Raw genomic sequence first — 18,413 nt, 5'->3', positions numbered from 1 at the left:
ATTCAGGCAACCGATTACATTTCTGCACCAGATTACTGCTGCCTTGCCTCATACTAATTGCAATGCCAATGTCAATATTCTGTTTTATTTTTGTAAATCGCATGGCTACCAGGAGGCCTCCCAGCGCTCCCCAAAACACGGAAGAGGCAGAGGAGAGGGCAGAGTTAGCTATCAAAAAGCCAGGTTTTTAAGGCTTTATGAAACAGAAGTTCATGCTCTAAAAGGCGCTGTTACAATGGCAGCAAGTTCCAGAGTCTGGGGGTCAGGTAGGAGGTGGACTGGCCACCCCTTCGCACCCTCCTGACCCTGGGCAATAATCTAAGGCCAAATGGAATTAGCAGATTAGTCACCATGGTCAGGTACAGAGCATGTGCACTGAGGTGCTGATTAATATTCTCTCACTCCCCAGAGTGAAACATGCAAGCAAAACCCAGACAGAAAATGGGGAGCCAAACAAGAAGTACTTCCCTAAAGTTGCCATTTGTCTCACACATTATTTGGTGTCGGAAATAAAATATGGTAACCACGATTCCATGTCATACACTAAATCGTGTTTTTTTTTTACTAGTTTCCAGGTAAATTATGAATTTAAATGTTGACCTGTGTCCCAGCCAATGACTTCTTAGATATATATCGAAGAAGCACCATGTCAAGATGGCCACCATCAGATCAAACTATGAACAACAAAGTTACCTCCTACATCTATGCTACCCTGTATAAAATAACACCTGATGGATATAGAGGTATACTGACAAAAAACAATTAATTGCACAGTACATGAATTATCAACGTATACACAAGGCAGCTACATATCAGGAATGGTTATAAAAAGATATGCACGTAAAAATAAGGATCGAATCATTGGTCATAAAGGAAGAGTAATGTTCTTACATGTGGCAGCTACTGATGCAAAACAATGTTATGGACTGATCAAGCTTAATCATTATGTACTATGTGTATAGCACAGATGCTAAAAATAGAAATAACATTTTTAATTTTAAGGGCCATAAGTACCGGAAAGAGACATATAAACATACAAACAGTGCGGAGTTCCATAGAACAACAAGGACTGTAAACAAAATACATGTGAGATCGACTAATGTTGCATGTGAGACAGAGTAATGTCGCTCCATATAATATAAACACAAAAGGTCATGGGAGAAATGCTTGTACAAATTCTAGCCACTTGCAATTACTTAGGACAGCTGTCCAGACCATCAATTTTTGCCCACCGTGCCTTCTAGACCAAAGCCCACCTTATATAAATCAGTACTGTCCCTGCTCCTCATAGCAAAAGTCCATCGCAAACTGCCAGGCTACGACCCCTTTGCTATATATAGTAATCAGGAAAAAGGACAATATAAAATAACAGATCACGGAAATGGCTGATCATTTCCTCACTTATCTGTGAAAACGATGTGTCACATGGGAATAAATAATAGCTGTAACTTAGATATCTCGCTTTACCTTCATTAGATGCGCTTGGATTAGGTTGTTGTTGGTTTGCACTGCCCTAAACATGGAAAGAAAACAGCAACCATTAATTTAAGGGTCGTCCACAAATAATGGTTAAACGCATTATGGGCAGTGTCGAAAGCAAGAAACCAACCTGATTTGATTTGCAGCTGTTATGATATTATGTGCTTGTTAAACCTTCTAGAATTAATCATAAAGTCATGTCTGCCCATGCAAAGGGTTGTGCTGATTCTTTTATGGTTACGTCTAATGCCCAAGCAATGTTTTTTCCCCAGGAAACAGAAAGAGCTCAGCTTTCTAGGAATTTACAACTGAACATAGAATGTTGTCACATGAGTAACCGCCCTTTTCTAAACATTAGGCCTCGATCCAAATTTTCTGTGGGAACTGTAAAAAATTGCAAATGAATCCTCAATGCTTATACACTGAAATAATGGCTTTGCTCTGAGTACTAGGACATTAAATAGCTAATGGACAGCTTTTATGGAGGGTACTGATTTTTACCTCTGGTGATCCAAGGCCCAGGTACTACTGTAGTTCTATTGGGTAACCACGTTACTCCACTTGACTCTCCCAAGATAGAGAGGACCAGCACTGAAGGCCTACACTAACAGACGTTAGAAAGTTTGGAACTCAGCTACTGTTGGCAGAGATGATTACACACAATTATGTCAAAGTCCCGTAAGAGCTATTTGAGCGGAATCAGTTTTATACTTAAACACAGGAAAAAATGTCCATTAAAATTAGAATCAATACCAAAAACAAGATCCTACTATTTTTAGCAGGTGAAATGTGACAACTATATATTTTCATTATGTGAAATAAAAAGGAAAAGGGGGAACTGATCCCTAGAGTTGGTTGCAATTTTTGAGTCTCATTGTTTCAGTGCACGTCCCATAATCCAGTAGTCCAGGGAGCATCACTATGCTTTTTTAAAGATCATCGCTATGCTCCAAAACTCCTCTACGTCACTGAACAACAAAATAGGAAGGGGGCAAAGGACCTGTGAGATTAACATCAGGTCTTTGCATTATTCGCTCTCTAAGATTTGCTCCTGCATCTATCTTTCTGTTGGTGAATTTGAGCGCAGGTGTCTGATTGCACACTGCCTACTTACAAATGGCTGCTGCTAGTTCATGAAAACTCCTCTGTACGTATCCAACTGTTTCACAGGTGTGCCTTTTCAACTTTAACTGTCACCAGCTAATGTGGAAACCGCCTATGGCAGAGGAAAGGATATTAAAAGTACCAGGAGATTTTCCAGTGACATCCACCAACAAAGCCACTCAACATTGCATATCCCTCGTCATCATGCCTCAGTGTCCCCCAAGTGTCCCCTGCAAGGCTCCTGTGGATATCGGGCAACCCAGGTCCTTCCGCGAATAGGTAATTCACTGGGCACATGAACAGTTCCATCCACAGTAAATTCCTGTTTAATGTAAAATAAAATACTGGATAAAATAACGAAGGTCTGAGTATCTCGCAGGACTTCTGGCAATAACTTAAGTGGGGCTATGTACGAGGGTATGTAAGTACAATATTAAATATCCCATCTTAACATTCATCGCTTATTCCTTCTCAAGTAAACAACAGCATCCACTTTAAAAGATTTCAGCCTCCAAAAGAACATGCACAGAATTGACTGCCCACTCAGATTATGGTGGGGAAGTTAATTTTGCACTAGCACATCACTCAAAAGTAGTAGTAACCTTGTCAATGCTGCAACTTAATGCACCCTTTTTATAGGTACGCCATACATCAAGGACATCGACAGTAGTTATATATGGTTTCCTAGAAGTAAACTTGAAGATCTTTTGAAGTTGCATGCAAACTAGATGGCTGGATGCATGGGCTCTGGGACCAATTGGAACTGTATTAAAAATACAACAATGATTATGTAGAATAACAAGGGGCATGTTATGATGGCCCCTTTAAGATGGATGTAAAGTAACAATTATGATGAATACAAAAACGAAGACAATGAGTATTACTAACCCTTCTCCTACGCTAAACTGTACCTTCCTTAAGCATACGAGAAAACAAACTGTTTTAGTAGTAATGAAACATGCTATTTTTCGGCACTCCTACCTAAAGTAAAAAAACTGTCATACGTGCTTTTCCCCATCACTTTTTTTTTTACAAAATGCAAGACTAACAAAGTGTTAGAGAAGCGCCAGGCAACCTCGTACACACTGCATCATAATCTGCTCACTTTTTAACTAACCACAGTTCTTAAGGCATCAAGGCAGACACCTTTGAGGATAAAATGCCTTGGGGATTGATTATCATGAGGGTTTACGGGGTACCCTAAATTCAAAAGATAAGCATGAAGAGTGCTCACTCAGTTCCATGATATCAGTGATGCAGATGTACGTGATTCTTCTCCCTTCTCTGTCCCCTGGTTCACCTAGAATACTATGATAGTCCCCGGAAGCAAATGGGGCTCATGGAGCATATCCTCTGAATTCAGCAGTTTTGCGTTTCCACAACATCAGTCTGGTAAAAGATTTATGCTGATCTCTACTTCCAAACGAGGTACAGGGAATTTGAGTGGTAAGTTTAGCAGTATTCGGGATTCTATGATACAAGATCACTAGAGCAACCGACACCTAATAGGATTGGACTAGATTGCTGATGGTCCCATTGGGTGTTTTTGAAAGAATTAGTTCGATGTGCTATATTTTCTGTAATTGGAAGGCCCATTGCATGCTCTTCTAACACATGGCGTAGGGATGTAAACATTGAAAATGCCTTCAGTATCCTAAAATGTTTACAAGCTAAACCCTGAGAAGTTTCGGTGGTCCTGGGAGATGACACCCAAATAGGGAGATTTATATTGTAGGTCAGAAGTGGTGCATGACCTGTACTGGATCTTATAACCCAGGATTTATTTACGCACCACAATGTCCTTCCACAACCTGTCCCCAAGGAACTAGCGGAGAGTACAGTGGAGAAAGAGTTCAGTCTGCAGCTGGCCAGACTCAGGAAGGAGGAAGCAGCTGCCAAAAGAGAGGCAGCCAAGGAGGAGGCTAAAGATGCCTTTGGAAGAAAAGCAGGTGAAGTGCAGATTGCCTTAGCTAAGGTAAAGGCTAAAGCTGAGAGATTCTTGCCTGAGAGAACATTGATCTTAGCTCATGAAGTGAGTCTTGACGAGCTGGACCTCAAAGCCAAAGAAACCTCAGAATCTAGCAGGAATGGTGCCAGCAATACCATCTCCAGTGGAGAACTGAGGGTCTGTATTCCCCATGTCCTGGTGCCTAGCTATGTGGTGGGGATGATATAGATACATGGTTTTCAGCCTACGAAGTAGCCCTGAGAGTCCCAGACTATGACTGGGGGTGGTCTCTGGAAACACATGCCTGCAGTGGGTAGAGATACTGTCCTCTCACTAGAGGTAAGGGATCAGATGAAGTCCCACGAAAGCCATTCTTCTCACTAAATTTGGAACCCAGAAAAGTACTGCATGAGATTTAGGGACATCCAAAAACTGCCAAAGCAAGTCTTGGGTGGATTTCAGTGATTATTTCGGTAAGGCACAAAGTGGTTGAGTGAGGGATAGTAAAGTAAGTGATTTAACGGGCTGTATGATTTGATTCTGATAGAATAAATGCTCAGTACGTGCTTGCTTTACAGAGTTGTGCCAACACCTAATTGACAGCAAGCTCTCTTCACCTAGGGAGTTTGCCTAGGAGGTGGAAGTCTGGGTCAGCATCAGAGTGTCCACAAAAGTATCTGGGGGTGTGTTCAGGGGAGGGCATCACATAAAGGGTGGACACAGTCCCAAACCGAAGAAAGATGGGAGGCAAAAATATAAACAAGGAGTTATCTCAAGGCCACTGTTAGCCTGACAGCACCTAGGGGGGCCGTTCCCCAAACTCACATCCTACTCACATCCTGTTGCTGAAATTCGTTTTTGTGGCATTAGGATTCTCTGCACTTGATCACTGCTAACCAATGGTAAAGTGCTTCTGCTCACTCCTCAAAACATCAAATGCTTCTATTGGGCCTGCAGCACTTACTGTGGCACCCACTTAAGTGCCCTATAAAACCTTTCTTAAGCCCGCCATTGCAGCCTGTGTGCAGATTTAAACTGCCAATTTGACTTGGCAAAATAATCCTTATGCCAGTTCTAAACCTCCCCTTTTAATATGCATTCACCCTTAGGGTAGGCCCTAAACAGCCCACAGGGCAAGGTGCATTGTATTTAAAAAAAAGGACATGGCCTTTTAAGTTTTACATGTTCTGAAAGTGACAACTCCTAAACTCATTATTTACTACTGCGAGGCCTATCTCTTCCATTAGATAATATTGAGCTGCCTTATTATATTTAATAGGTGCTAACCTTTGATTGGGAACTGAAAGGAATGACAAGTTTGGACTCAAATACATTGTACTTTAAAACCCTTTTTAAAGGTAAAGTCAAAATTCTGAAAATGTAACTTTTAGAAAGTTGGCATCTCTAGCCCTAACTAATTGGTACCTGCAGCCTGTGTCTTGTGACTGTGGACAGCTTGGCAGTTGGCTTCTGTGTATTCCTCCCACTTAGTGATACACAGAGGGACTAGGATGGGCAGAATGTGTGGGGTATACCTGTTTCTTGCCAGAATTCCATTTCAAAAAGTTTCTGCCAACATACCCACAAAGGGTCCTGACACCAACCTTTATTTCACCATGGACCACTTTGAGCCTCGCAGGGGAAGGAAGGACAATTCAAGAACTAGATGGGGGATAGCCCACTTTAAAGGATGGCACCACGTATAAATATTATACCCTCAGATTAACTTTTCAGTACACTTGGGGACCTGCAGACTACAAAAGAAGGACTGCCTTGTTCCCTAGAGGACTGCCCTGCTGCTTGAGGCCTTCCTTGTTCTTTAACAGACTGCCCTTCGGCTTGAGGCCTGCCCTACTCTCTGAGAAGAAAGACTGGACCCTTCATACCAGGCTAACCTGAGTAACTCATGGGGGTCAGTCGGCTGACCTCCTGTTCTGAGCTACAAGAAACTCAAGAGCCCTCCAAGAAACTGTCCAGCTGACCTTCTGCAAATGGACCTGCCTAGCCCAGCAAGTGTACCTGCCTGATCCCTGCTGACTTCTGCTAGAGTGAGTCTCTTATCCCTAGAGGTTTCTTCCCAGGTCCTGAACCTTTGGCTGGCATCAGAGTGCTGTCCTCGGCAGAGAAATGTATCAGTATGGCATCCCACGATGACCACCAAAATGAAGCCCCAGTGAGCCCAACTCTTTTGAAATACAGAGAATGCCAGAGACAAGTGGCAATGCAAGATGTGCACCTCGTGCTACAGCAACAACAGTCAGCAGTGACTTCCAGCGCGAAGCTTCAGCAACAACTGTCTGCGACGCCCGACCAGGTCTTCATGCTAAAGCAATGACCATCTACCACTCCAGGTCTGCTGTTTGTGCTACAGCGATGATCATTCTGCTTTGAGGCGCTACACTTAGCTAAAACTTTAAAACAGCAAATCTCTGGTTCTACTGATGGGATTTTTATCATTCTGGTATCAAGTTTCTTTTTTTGCGTTTTCACTTTATTACTGTTTGTGTGCTGCATAAATACTTAACACAGTATCTCTAAGATAAGCCTGACTGCTTCTGTGCCACCCTACCGAATGGTTAAGCACAGACTGATTTAGTGACTTTTGTGGCTCCCCCTGACAAAGAATGTGGTGACTTTTGTGGCTCACCCTGACAAAGAATGTGGTTGTTGCCTCAGTGAGGCTTCCATGCCCCTGAACCAATAACACCAATTTTTACAGTCAGGGTTCTCTGCTTTTTGTTTAGTCTGACATTTCTCTTGCTATCCCCGCCTAGCTTATATTTAGTCTTTTTGTATCCTATGCAGTGACTGGACTTGAAATTTGGATGTGCAATTAATCTCCAAACATGTCCTTTACTCTGGGTACGATGGGCAGCCTTGAGTTGAAAATGACATCCACGTTTTTGCTTGCAAAGGCTAAGAATATATCAGAGGTAATGGACACACAAAAGATAGATTAGAAGCTTTACTATCCAACAATAATAATTTCGTATTGGCTCCATTGAGACATGTGAAGTTTTCCTCTTTCCAGAAGTATGCAGATTCTGGAAGTGTGGCCAAGTGAGCCACAATGGCAGATGCCTGAACTGTAAGCTCCGCTCCAGCCTGGCAATATCCTGAAGTAATATGCACCTGGGGTGCATTCCTGAACCGTCACCCTGCCTGCCAGCTTCTCTTCCCACCCTGCCATCGGGGGAGCCCGGAGGTGCCTGAAGTGGACATAGGACCACATATGACTGATTGAAGGGGTGGGCCTGCTAGTGCAGGCCAGCCCTGCCCAAGTAAGAAAGAGCGGCAGCCACCAGAGCGAGGCACCTGCATATTCCGGACTACGGCCTGACCCCACACCTTGTGTGGGGCGAGGCAGACTCACCCGCGCATGCCGGACACAAGTTGCAGCTGTGACTGGAGAAAGGCAAGGTGTCTTTGCTGGGTGGGCCTTCGCAAACGGGCCTGGTGAGCCACAGGGACCCCGAGTGACAGCAGAACAGGGCTGGGAATAGGGGCATCGGGTGCAGCACATATGCAAACTGAGACAACCTGTTGTATGGGATATTGTCTCTGCCCCCGTGTGAGGCCGCAAAGGGTGCCAAGTCGAACACGTGGACTCATCTGGGCAGGACTGACTGATCGGAGCAGGGCAAGCACATACATTGGACATACCGGGTTCCATTGCAGTGGTGACAGACAGCAGAAACCTCCCTAGCCAGGACCATTGGAGACAAAGAGGGAACCAAAAGGAGGGACAACACGTTAGCAGAAAGACAATGCTCTCTCCCTCTGATCAACGGAGAAGCAGACTTTGGGAGCCCTCAGGATCTCCTGAACAGAGGCGAGCGGGGCGTGCATGTGAGAAGCCTTCTCTCCCCCTTCCTTGTATAGCTCCCTGGACAGCAATCTCGTACCTACCTGGTGGGAAACTGACTGTATGGACTGAAAGGGAGCAGGAAGGAAACCGGCTCTGAACATTGGGGAACACCGGTTGCTGGAACCTGGGGAAGGTGAGTTGGAGGGAGTAAAACAGACTCCTGGCATGCTGCCCCTCCCACTTCCGGTACGCCCCACAAGTTTGCAGTGCAGGCAGGCGCTGTTCAAGCCCACCGCCGGGAATGAATGGGGGAGTGGAGAAAAGGGGCAGAGGGGCAGCTACAGCCTTTGGCTGGCAAACTGGGGCCCCTGCCCAACCTCCTGGATGGCAAATGACTCATTTGGGGGACACAGGGAGGATTCCCCTAGCCGCTGGGGGCAACAATTGGATTGCCTTGCAGGGTGCTCTGAGGACAGCTGGCTTCAGAAACAGACTGCTTTTGTCCCCCTGGGGGATCAGACCCTAGTAGGAGATCCACCCTCACTCTCCCCATCTGGCCACAAGGCCCCATCAGGCTGGGCCGCCGGCAAAACCTCAGTGCACACATGGGGAAACTGAGGGCTAAATCACAGGGCCCCCCACATAAGTTCTTCAAAGGCAACACAGGCCCTATCGACACAGTCATTACATTGGAGACCCTGCCCCAGCCCCTACAGGACACACTGGACAAAATCCTTGCCGCCACAAAAGATGCAAAAACTATGCTTCAAAAAGAGATTGGCACAGTGACGACAGGATTGGGACTGGTGCAAGCAGATCACAGTAAACTGGCAGAGTCATGGAGTCCAAAATGGCCCTAACTGAGTTGGAACCAGCATAGAAAGCAATGGGCAGCTAATGGGCCTGACGGAACGGGTTTGCAAACTCGAACAACGAGCAGGGGAGGCAAAGGGCCGCAACTGGTGGAATAACACCTGAGTTGTGGGCCTCCCCAAGGGCAGTGAGGGTTCGGACATGGTGGTATACTTGGAAACGTGGCTGCAGGACACAGTTGCCTGACCCAACTCACCCCCTTCTTTGCAATCGAAAGCGTGCACAGGGTGCTGGCGCAGTCACTGGTCCCAGGAAGCCACCCAGGCCAGTGAAAGCACACTTGCTACATTATAAAGATGTCATTTTACAATGGGCCTGGGAGGTAGGCCCCTTTGGAGTGGGCAACAGCCAAGTGACAATGTTCCCAGATTATACATCAGCAGTCCAGGTCAGAAAGGTCTCTTTTCTGGCAGTCAAGAAAGCACTGAGGAGTAAGGCCTATGTACCCACCCCTTATGTTCCATGCAAAATTGAAAATCCTGGAAGATGGCAAGTCATATTTCTGCCAGGACCCAGAAGAAGCTTGGTCCTGGATTGAGGCATTTTGTGCTGGAACACCGAGGCCCACGTGGACTGGAACCAATGGAGGGGAGCACCAAAGGAACAAACAGCAACCTGACAGCCTAGAATGGAATGAGACACTGTCCAGGCCCTCTAAATCTCGAATAGACCAAGAAAAGGCAGTCTTGCAGGCGTTGCAGACTTGGCGAAAGCCAAGGGCATGGACAATGAGGAGGAGTCACCCTCAGTGAAAGGCTCAGTGGGGTCGGAGTCTGATGGCCTGGATCAAGCAGAGACCAACCCACCAGTGGTCATTCCACAGACATCACACAAGATCATCCAGAGGAGGCGGTCTGGGCTTTGGGACATGGGGGGGGGGTTTCACTCCTCTCAATCCTCAGGTAGAGCGTGAAAGATGCCATGGAGGCCGGTGCGGTAAGAGGAAGAGCTGGCAGGTCCTTGGGCCTACCCCCACCTCAGATCCCATAAACTAACCATGGCTGTCAAAAGCAGTGACTGTTTCTTTAAACTGACTAGTTTGGGTGGCCAGACTTTGCAGGGCTGCCCTAGGGTTGGGGTGTTGGGACATACATTCACATTTTTTTTTTTTTTCAGTTACTTACATAGGCCTGTCTTGGGAGGACAAATACTGGGAAGGCGTGGTGTGGGGTGTGGGGGGAGGGATGGGACTCCAGGCACACACAGAGTTCAACTCTATAACATCAATACCACATGAGTTTAAACTCATGACGTGGAATACACAGGGTATTGGGGCAGCCAAGGAATGACACAAGATACATACATACCTCAAACAGCGAGGGGTACACATAACCATGCTGTAGGAGACCCACTTCATATAACTAGAGGCAGAAAGGTTACAACGCGTTGCCAGGGACAGATATGTGCCACCACATATTACACGTTTGCACGAAGAGCACTCATTTGGGTAACAGCAGGAGTCCCTTTCAAAGCTACAACAATAAAAACTGACAAAGAACGTAGCTATGTCTTAGTGGAGGGAAGACTGTGCGGTATGTGGGTGGTGCTGGGAAGCATATATTCCCTAAATCAGGACCAGATCACTTTTCTGGAATCTCTTTCGACACAGTTAAGCCAACTGTCAGAGGGGGTCCTGCTACTGCGGGGATACGGGTTTAATTGTGTCCTGGACACTTTACTGGACTGCTCAACCCCACCATTACCCGAGGCACAGGTGCATAAGACAGCAGAGGGCATGAGGGGATGAATGGCGCACTGGGACATGGAGGACATGTAACACATGTAATATACCCTTGGCAGGGACTATTCCTACTACTCCAGCATGTACAAACTTCACACTAGGAGAGACAGGGACATTTGCTCCAGGGGACTTTGTTGTTACGTCAAAAACAGACTATCTAGACAGAATGCGGTCTGACCACAGCCCTCTCATGCTAGCTCTACAACTCATGGGCGAACGACCCACGATCTAAACTTGGCACCTTCATATGGCAGCCCTCGAGGACATGCAATTCTGGAACATGGTGCACCACCGGATGGTCCACTACTTTGAGGATAATTCTGATACAGCTTCAGAAAAACTGGTGGAGTGGGAAGCCTTCAAGGCAGTCGTGTGAGAACACTCCCTGGGTCAAACAGTGGGGATCCACCAAGACCTTAATCAAGAGTTGTCCCAGCTGGATGCCACTTTATATTGCCTGAACAATGCACAGGGTATAGATCTGGAAGCTCTCACTAAACTGCTTGAGTCTTGGGAACAATACAATACAACGATGGTTCCACGATTATTGGGAATACATGGCCCGCGCCTGTGAAGAGGAGACCAAGCTGGCATGGCTGGCTGCATAGCTGGTCCTACCGGATGGTAAGGGCTACCCATTACACGTGTGAAGTCACAAGACAGGGTAATATTCTTCTCTCCACCTGATATTAATGCAACGCTCCGAGACTACTACATGACACTATATGGGTTGCAAGAATTCGGCCAGTAGGGATACCTTTGTGTTGTCCTGGACCGGGCAATGCTCTGGAAGCTCCCCGAGGAATAGGCTGCAGGGTTGGCGAGCCCGATTACGGCCATGGACGTTTGAGCCACTGTTAAGAGCATAGCAACAGGAAAGTCACCAAGGCCCGATGGCCTCCCCTAGAGTTCCATGCGGCCTCTAGTGAGATACTGGCCCCACAACTTGAGGCCCTCTATAAGGAGGCACACGAGTTAGGGAGGCTCCCAGACTCGATGAGGGAGACCCTGGTAGTTCCCTTATGGAAGTCCACTGTCCCTGAGGGCAGCGTAACAGACTACAGACCACTCTTGATGCTTAATACTGACTTAAGGTTGCTCTGTCCTCGCGATTGAGGCCGCATATGCCTGAACTGAAACACCCAACCAGAATGGGTTTATCCCAGAGCAGAATACACTCCCTCAATCTTAGACGACTGTATAAATTAATTCACAATCAGGACTGATTGGACCACCCATGGGCTGTTATAGTGTAGGTGGACCTTGAGAAGGCCTTTGACACCGTGGGGTGGGACTTCCTGGGGGCTGTCATGCTGCATATGGGACTGGGGGAGGGCTCGGCAGTCTGGGTGAGGCTACTGTACATGAGGCCTATGGCTGGAGTGAAAACTGGCTGCACAATTTCCGACTCAAGTGACATCTTCTATGGCACCAGACAGGGGTGCCCGTTTTCCAGACTCGATGAGGGGTGCCCTGGTAGTTCCCTTATGGAAGTCCACTGTCCCTGAGGGTAGCGTAACAGACTACAGACCACTCTTGATGCTTAATACTGACTTAAGGTTGCTCTGTCCTCGCGATTGAGGCCACATATGCCTGAAACTGAAACACCCAACCAGAATGGGTTTATCCCAGAGCAGAATACACTCCCTCGATCTTAGACAACTGTATAAATGAATTCACAATCAGGACTGACTGGACCACCCATGGGCTGTGATAGTGTAGGTGGACCTTGAGAAGGCCTTTGACACCGTGGGGTGGGACTTCCTGGGGGCTGTCATGCTGCACAGGGGACTGGGGGAGGGCTCGGCAGTCTGGGTGAGGCTACTGTACATGAGGCCTACGGCTGGGGTGAAAACTAGCTGCACCATTTCCGACTCAAGTGACATCTTCTATGGCACCAGACAGGGGTGCCCGTTTTCCCCGCTACTATTTGTGCTGGCCAAAAAAACACTGGCTGAGTATATCAGAATGAGACTACGGGGAGGGGCCTCATGGTTGAGGAAGAAGAACATACCATATCCCTCTATGCTGATGATCTGCTGATTTATCTGAAGAATGAGTAATAGGACATCAGCTTGGCCTTTCAACTCCTTGAGGAATATGGGTCTTTCTCCAGCCTCTGGAACAACCGGGCCAAGACTTGAGTATTTCTGTTGTCTTCTGGGGCCCCACAGACAACTGGCTGCACACCTAGTATATTTTGGGCACCTCACACGTTCAAATATCTCAGTATCCAGATCTATCACAACACCTCCGACCTACTAGAGGGCAACCTCAATATAGCAATACACTCCCTGAAATCCTGTATCTCCTTTTGGAGATCCCTGAGAATTCTGAACTTCGAGTGGATTTCGCTTTATAAGATAATTATGCTCCCTAGACTGTTCTATAACTTCTCAAAATTTCCAGCCCTAGTCCCGGTGTCATGGTTTCGGCAGCTGGACTCTCTCCTGAGAGTGCTGGTCTGGGATTGACAACAGGTCTCACTCGTGACCCTGCATCACCCTCCCATAGAGGGAGGGCTTGGGGTCCCAGAGTAAAAGCTCTATCTCCTGGCAGTGCAGCTCCAGTGGGTCACACCTTGGCAGATAGAACAAGGTTGTGAAGGCTCGGTCAGATTGGGACTGAACTCAATCAAGGGCCACTGTTGGCGAAGCTGTTAAGACCTACAATGCAAATCCCAAGTCCAGGCTACTCCTGAGCATGGCACTGAGTTGCTGGTGCCCCAGCTGCCGGCAGACTGGGGATAGAATACCCTACCCCGCCCCTGGGCTACTGCTGGTGGGATTGCCACATGGCAACCCGATCAGGTACTTTAAGGCTAGCCAATTAGACTCTTAGAAAGAGGCAGGGATAGTGACGATAAGCGATTGCTATCATCTGGGCATGCTAATCCCACTGTAGGACCTGATGGAGCAGACAAACCTCCCGGTGTTTCACTTCCTCATGTATGAGGCACTTCTGTGCTTGTTCAGAGATCTCTGGGGACAGGGAGACGCAGAACCATCGACACACCCAGTATTGCAATTGCTGCTGACGATGGAGACTGGGAGTCACTTGATAACCTGGCTTTACAAGGTGCTTAATGGGGCTTCTGTGAAGCCATTACGGGCCCTTAGTGAGCGCTGGGCTGCATACCTGGGCTGGAATCTCTCAGATACAGAATGGGGGAGGCTACTGGAATATCTCCAAAACATTGCCATGCAACACCTGACTGAAATACATCCAGTACAACTACACCCACAGGACTTACCTGACACCACACAGACTCAGGGCAATTCATAACAGTGAGTTAAGTTAAGATCATGTCCACACTGTACGACACTGGATGCAGACTTCCTACATATGACCTGGATGCACCCATATCCGGATTAACTGGGAGAAGGTACTGCCACAAATTAGCACAACCCTGAACCGCTCACTGGAGAACACAGTAGAGACGTGCCTGCTAGGTAACTTCATTAGGCCAGAGCCCAAAAGAGTAGGCTCAGGCTTGCAGATCTAGTTCTAATATTAGCTAACAGAAGGGTCACCATGACATGGAAGAAGTCCTCAGGGCCCAGGGCTGAGACCTGGATGCAGGATGTAACGTTGTGGGCCAGGGCTGAAAAGAGAGCACAAACAAGGGAAGAGGCCCAGGGGATATGAAGAAATGTTATAGCTGACCTATGGTAGGAGATCACAGACGAATGGGAGCACTCGATGGAGACAGAGATCCTGATTTAGATGTTGATGGATGGGTTACTCCATCACAACAGTGAAGGATATCCTATCTGCCAAAATCTAAATTCCATAAACTATAATGGGATTTAGATTTCACCAGACAGGATATCCATCACTGTTGTGATGAAGTAAACTGTCCGCCAATATCTAAATCAAGCCCAGAGTCTGAACAGGGGATGACCCAGTCGGTGAACACTGTACCAGCCCGGAATGGGAATGAGGGTGAAAACAATACACCTGTGGGCGACTTAGAGGAGGAATGAAATCGGGGAGACCAGGGGACAGACCCCTGGGCTTACGGCACTGCCCTCTCCCCACCACACTCCTCCTGAAGATTGCAGAGGCGACCATACTGCTGACCATGGCCTGCTACCAGAGCAGACACCCCACCTCCCAGCGAGGCATAGTTAGATATTAAAGTTTGTATAACACACTTGTAATGAAAATCACCACCTATCCTTAAAGTGAGAGTAAGATACACAGAACACTATGAGCAACACCAGGGAAATGCTAATCGGAGAGGGAATCTAGGATGCTGACATATGAGGGGGCCCCATAACCCTAGTCACACTCGAGGGTAAGCTGGAGGGTCCTCTGTATTACATACTTCACGTACGATGACCACTCAACAGAATATTTTAAAAGACAACTGATGTTGCTCTATTTATTTGTTTCTGTAACCTAAATACCAATAAATACAAGTTTTAAAAAATATACGTTTCTAGAATATTGAAATGTATCTTAAGACCGTCATAGAGCCAAAGAGTGGATTTGTGTGTCATCTACATACATTATGAAGTGAAGCCAGCATAGCGTCATGACCTAGAATAGGGAATGGCTAACTCCTAGCTGGGCTTCGGCACAGTTTGCCTGAGCACTCCCCGAATTCCTGTCGGAGAGTGTTTAAACAATGCAGTCATCAATGTTCCCATTTATTGAAAGACCTTCCTCTGCCTGAAACTAAAAGCGACTGGGAAGGAACAGGAAGAAACTGGGCGTTCTCCTAAATGCATTCTTATTTTCTTCAAAATGGGTTAAGGACCTCGGGTATCACACATGTATTGGACAAGTGGGGAGATTAATGAAGAGGTAAGAGAACCCCGGGATGATCGGGTATAGACTCCATTTGTTTCACTTGCCAGGGTAGCATGCCTTCCATAGGCTCTAGAAGTTCTAGAGCGTTGTCCAACTGGGGCAATGATCAAACAACTAGCACATGCTTGCCTTGATAGGAGCTTGCTTCAGTTAGAAAGTGTTAGACGAGGCACAGTAGACCATTTTGGTTGAATTGTTGCTTCTAATTTGTCAAGGAGCAATAGGTGACATACACAAGGTAAAAGCTAAAATGCAGTATATTTAATATTGCTGGGCAGTAAAGAAAAAGAAGATCCACAGGTTTACGATTCAAGCAGGGTACCAATAGCCGAAAAAAAGCGACAGTAAAGCTGGAAGCTAAGCAACGCGACTGGTTGCAACAAGAAACTGGCATACTACATCGATGTAACAAGCTGATTCTGCAGTATACCGATACAAACCTAGGAGAATTGAAAGTAACCTAAAGGTAGAAGTCATTAACAAGCAGCCCTTAAGTCTGTTCTTTGTTTGCTGTAATTGCCTGTATTTCAGGAATTCTGATATTTTGTCTAGAATCTTACCGTTCCCCAACGTAATCAAAGCAGCCAAAAGCATGACGTTTGTAGTATATAAAACCTAAACACAATAATATAATATTACTTACCTGAGCAACATTATCTTCTTGTGGTGTGACGGGACCTTGTGTCACTCGAGAAAGGCTGCCAGAAACGTCTACAGTCTCTCCAACAGAGGGGAGTTGCCTTAAAGACAAAAAAGTAAAAACAGATCTAAGTGATTATTTTGAATCCCCAAAAAATTATGTTTTTTATAGGAATGCGCACATTTAGTGTGAGCTATAGAAGAAGCTGGCAAAACATGTTGAAGTGTTTGTGAGCTAGACTGTTAGTGTAAGATTTTGGGAGGGGAAAGGAGGTATAACATGCAATCTGAAAAGTAATGTAAGTGGCAGGTGTACGACCTTTTGTTTTGCGACTCGCCATTTGCGATCCGTTTGGGAATCACAAATTACGAGTCGCAAAACAAAATGTAAAACAGTGTTAAGTACACCGTTTGCGATTCCCAATGGGGTCGCAATTGTTTTGCGACCACATTCACGGTCACAAAGAACAAGTTACTTACATTCGGTAATGCTTTTTCTGGTGGATACAGTAGCTACCTGTGGATTCCTAACCTCATGAATTCTCCCAATTTGCCAGCATTCAACGAAAATGTTTTCTTTCTAGCTTTCCACATCAACGAGGACTTCATAATAGCACAGCTCCGCACGCAACTCTGTCTGACGTCATCGGAGCCATAAGAAGTCCTCAAGGCAAACGGGTAAATACCAACATCACCAGCACAACATGTGCCAACTCAATATATATAAAAATATAAATAATATATATAATATATATATATATACACATATACACATCATTTTATAAACATTCCTTTATAAACATTCCTTTTTAAAATATCTATATTTCTATAATAGGCTTCTTACATATTTCTAATATGGGTTCAGACAATGCCTCATTAAACCGAAGAAGGGGCTCTGATGACAAGGCTATAGAATGCAGCACCTCTGTCAAAATATTTGTTTTTAAAATCCGAATCAAGCAGAGGCAAGTCCAAAAGTTCTGCTGCCTTCCTAATCACCCCATGGCAAGACGTCACTTCCGAAGAAAGTACACCTCCAGGAGATAACAACTCAGGGGATGTATCAAGACCACTTGCTACATTAAGTCCTTGATATTCATCGGAAGGTACAGCTGGTGCTGTTCCTCCAAATACTGCTATTCTTTAAGCAGTCTTAAGGCTTTCCTTCTTGATTTCAGCCTGGAATCCAGGCGCGGCGTAGATAGAGTTTACCAACGTGGCAGACCCCTGTAATGGCAAAGGTAAAGAGGTGGAGACGGATCTATGCTCCGTGCTGGAGTAGTTTGAGCCGACGCTGGTTAAGGTCTATCCGACGTTAAGTATTGGCACTGTCATCTCTGACAGAGGCAGTGTCATCTTCAGCGCCGAGCCAGTCCTTTTGTATGGAGTCGATGGTAGGAAAGGCATGAATGAAGCCTGCCTGTATGGCGCCGGAATCCCAAGTGTAAAAGCTAAAGGACCTGTGGGGCCAGCAGGTGCACCCGAGGGGACCATTGCTTCATTAAAAATGCTAAACATAGCATTTAGGAATGTAGACGGATCGGTTCCCGGAGTCGGGAAGACAGGATACTCTTGTTCCCTTTGCAGAGGATGGGTTTGATCTGACGCTTGATCCTCCAGCTCCTGACCTTGCACGGATGCAGGAGAAAATTGAGCCACTGGACTCAAAGGCGATGCCAAAATCTCCTCCAAAGACGGTGTTGGATTTGCCTTAGGTGACTTCGTTTGGGGAGATAGAGTTGGACTCACTTCCCAAGTTGTGCGGCACCATGATTTCAAAGTCGGAGAACCAACCGAGGGCTGCCATCTAGGGACGAACGGCACCGCAATCCAGGATGACGTTTCTTGTGGGATCTTGAAGATGTGTGCGAAGAAGTGTCCTCTCGAGTACTATGATGTCCCCTCTTCTCTTTCTTGCCTTTTGAGACTATTGCTTCTCTTTCTTTCAGAGCTTTCGGATTCATGCTCTGACAAGACAAGCAACCTTCAAGGTCTTGATCAGA

At 46.3% G+C, this 18,413-nt stretch overlaps 1 protein-coding gene across 2 annotated transcripts in view; it reads right to left on the bottom strand.

The window, feature by feature from the left end:
* Positions 1–18,413, bottom strand: part of ADGB (androglobin) — an 871,677-nt gene that overhangs the window by 505,515 nt on the left and 347,749 nt on the right. For both annotated transcript variants that reach the window (XM_069235154.1, XM_069235155.1), the window contains exons 13-14: positions 16,415–16,511; positions 1,468–1,513 (exon numbers count right to left, since the gene is read on the bottom strand). In XM_069235154.1, coding sequence (XP_069091255.1) covers positions 1,468–1,513; positions 16,415–16,511 — 143 coding nt within the window. The remainder of the gene's footprint in view (positions 1–1,467; positions 1,514–16,414; positions 16,512–18,413) is intronic.

This window comes from Pleurodeles waltl, chromosome 5, assembly GCF_031143425.1.
Source record: "Pleurodeles waltl isolate 20211129_DDA chromosome 5, aPleWal1.hap1.20221129, whole genome shotgun sequence".
Lineage (NCBI taxonomy): Eukaryota > Metazoa > Chordata > Amphibia > Caudata > Salamandridae > Pleurodeles > Pleurodeles waltl.
Note: the sequence above shows the minus strand (reverse complement) of the source record. Positions and strands in the feature narration are given on the sequence as shown.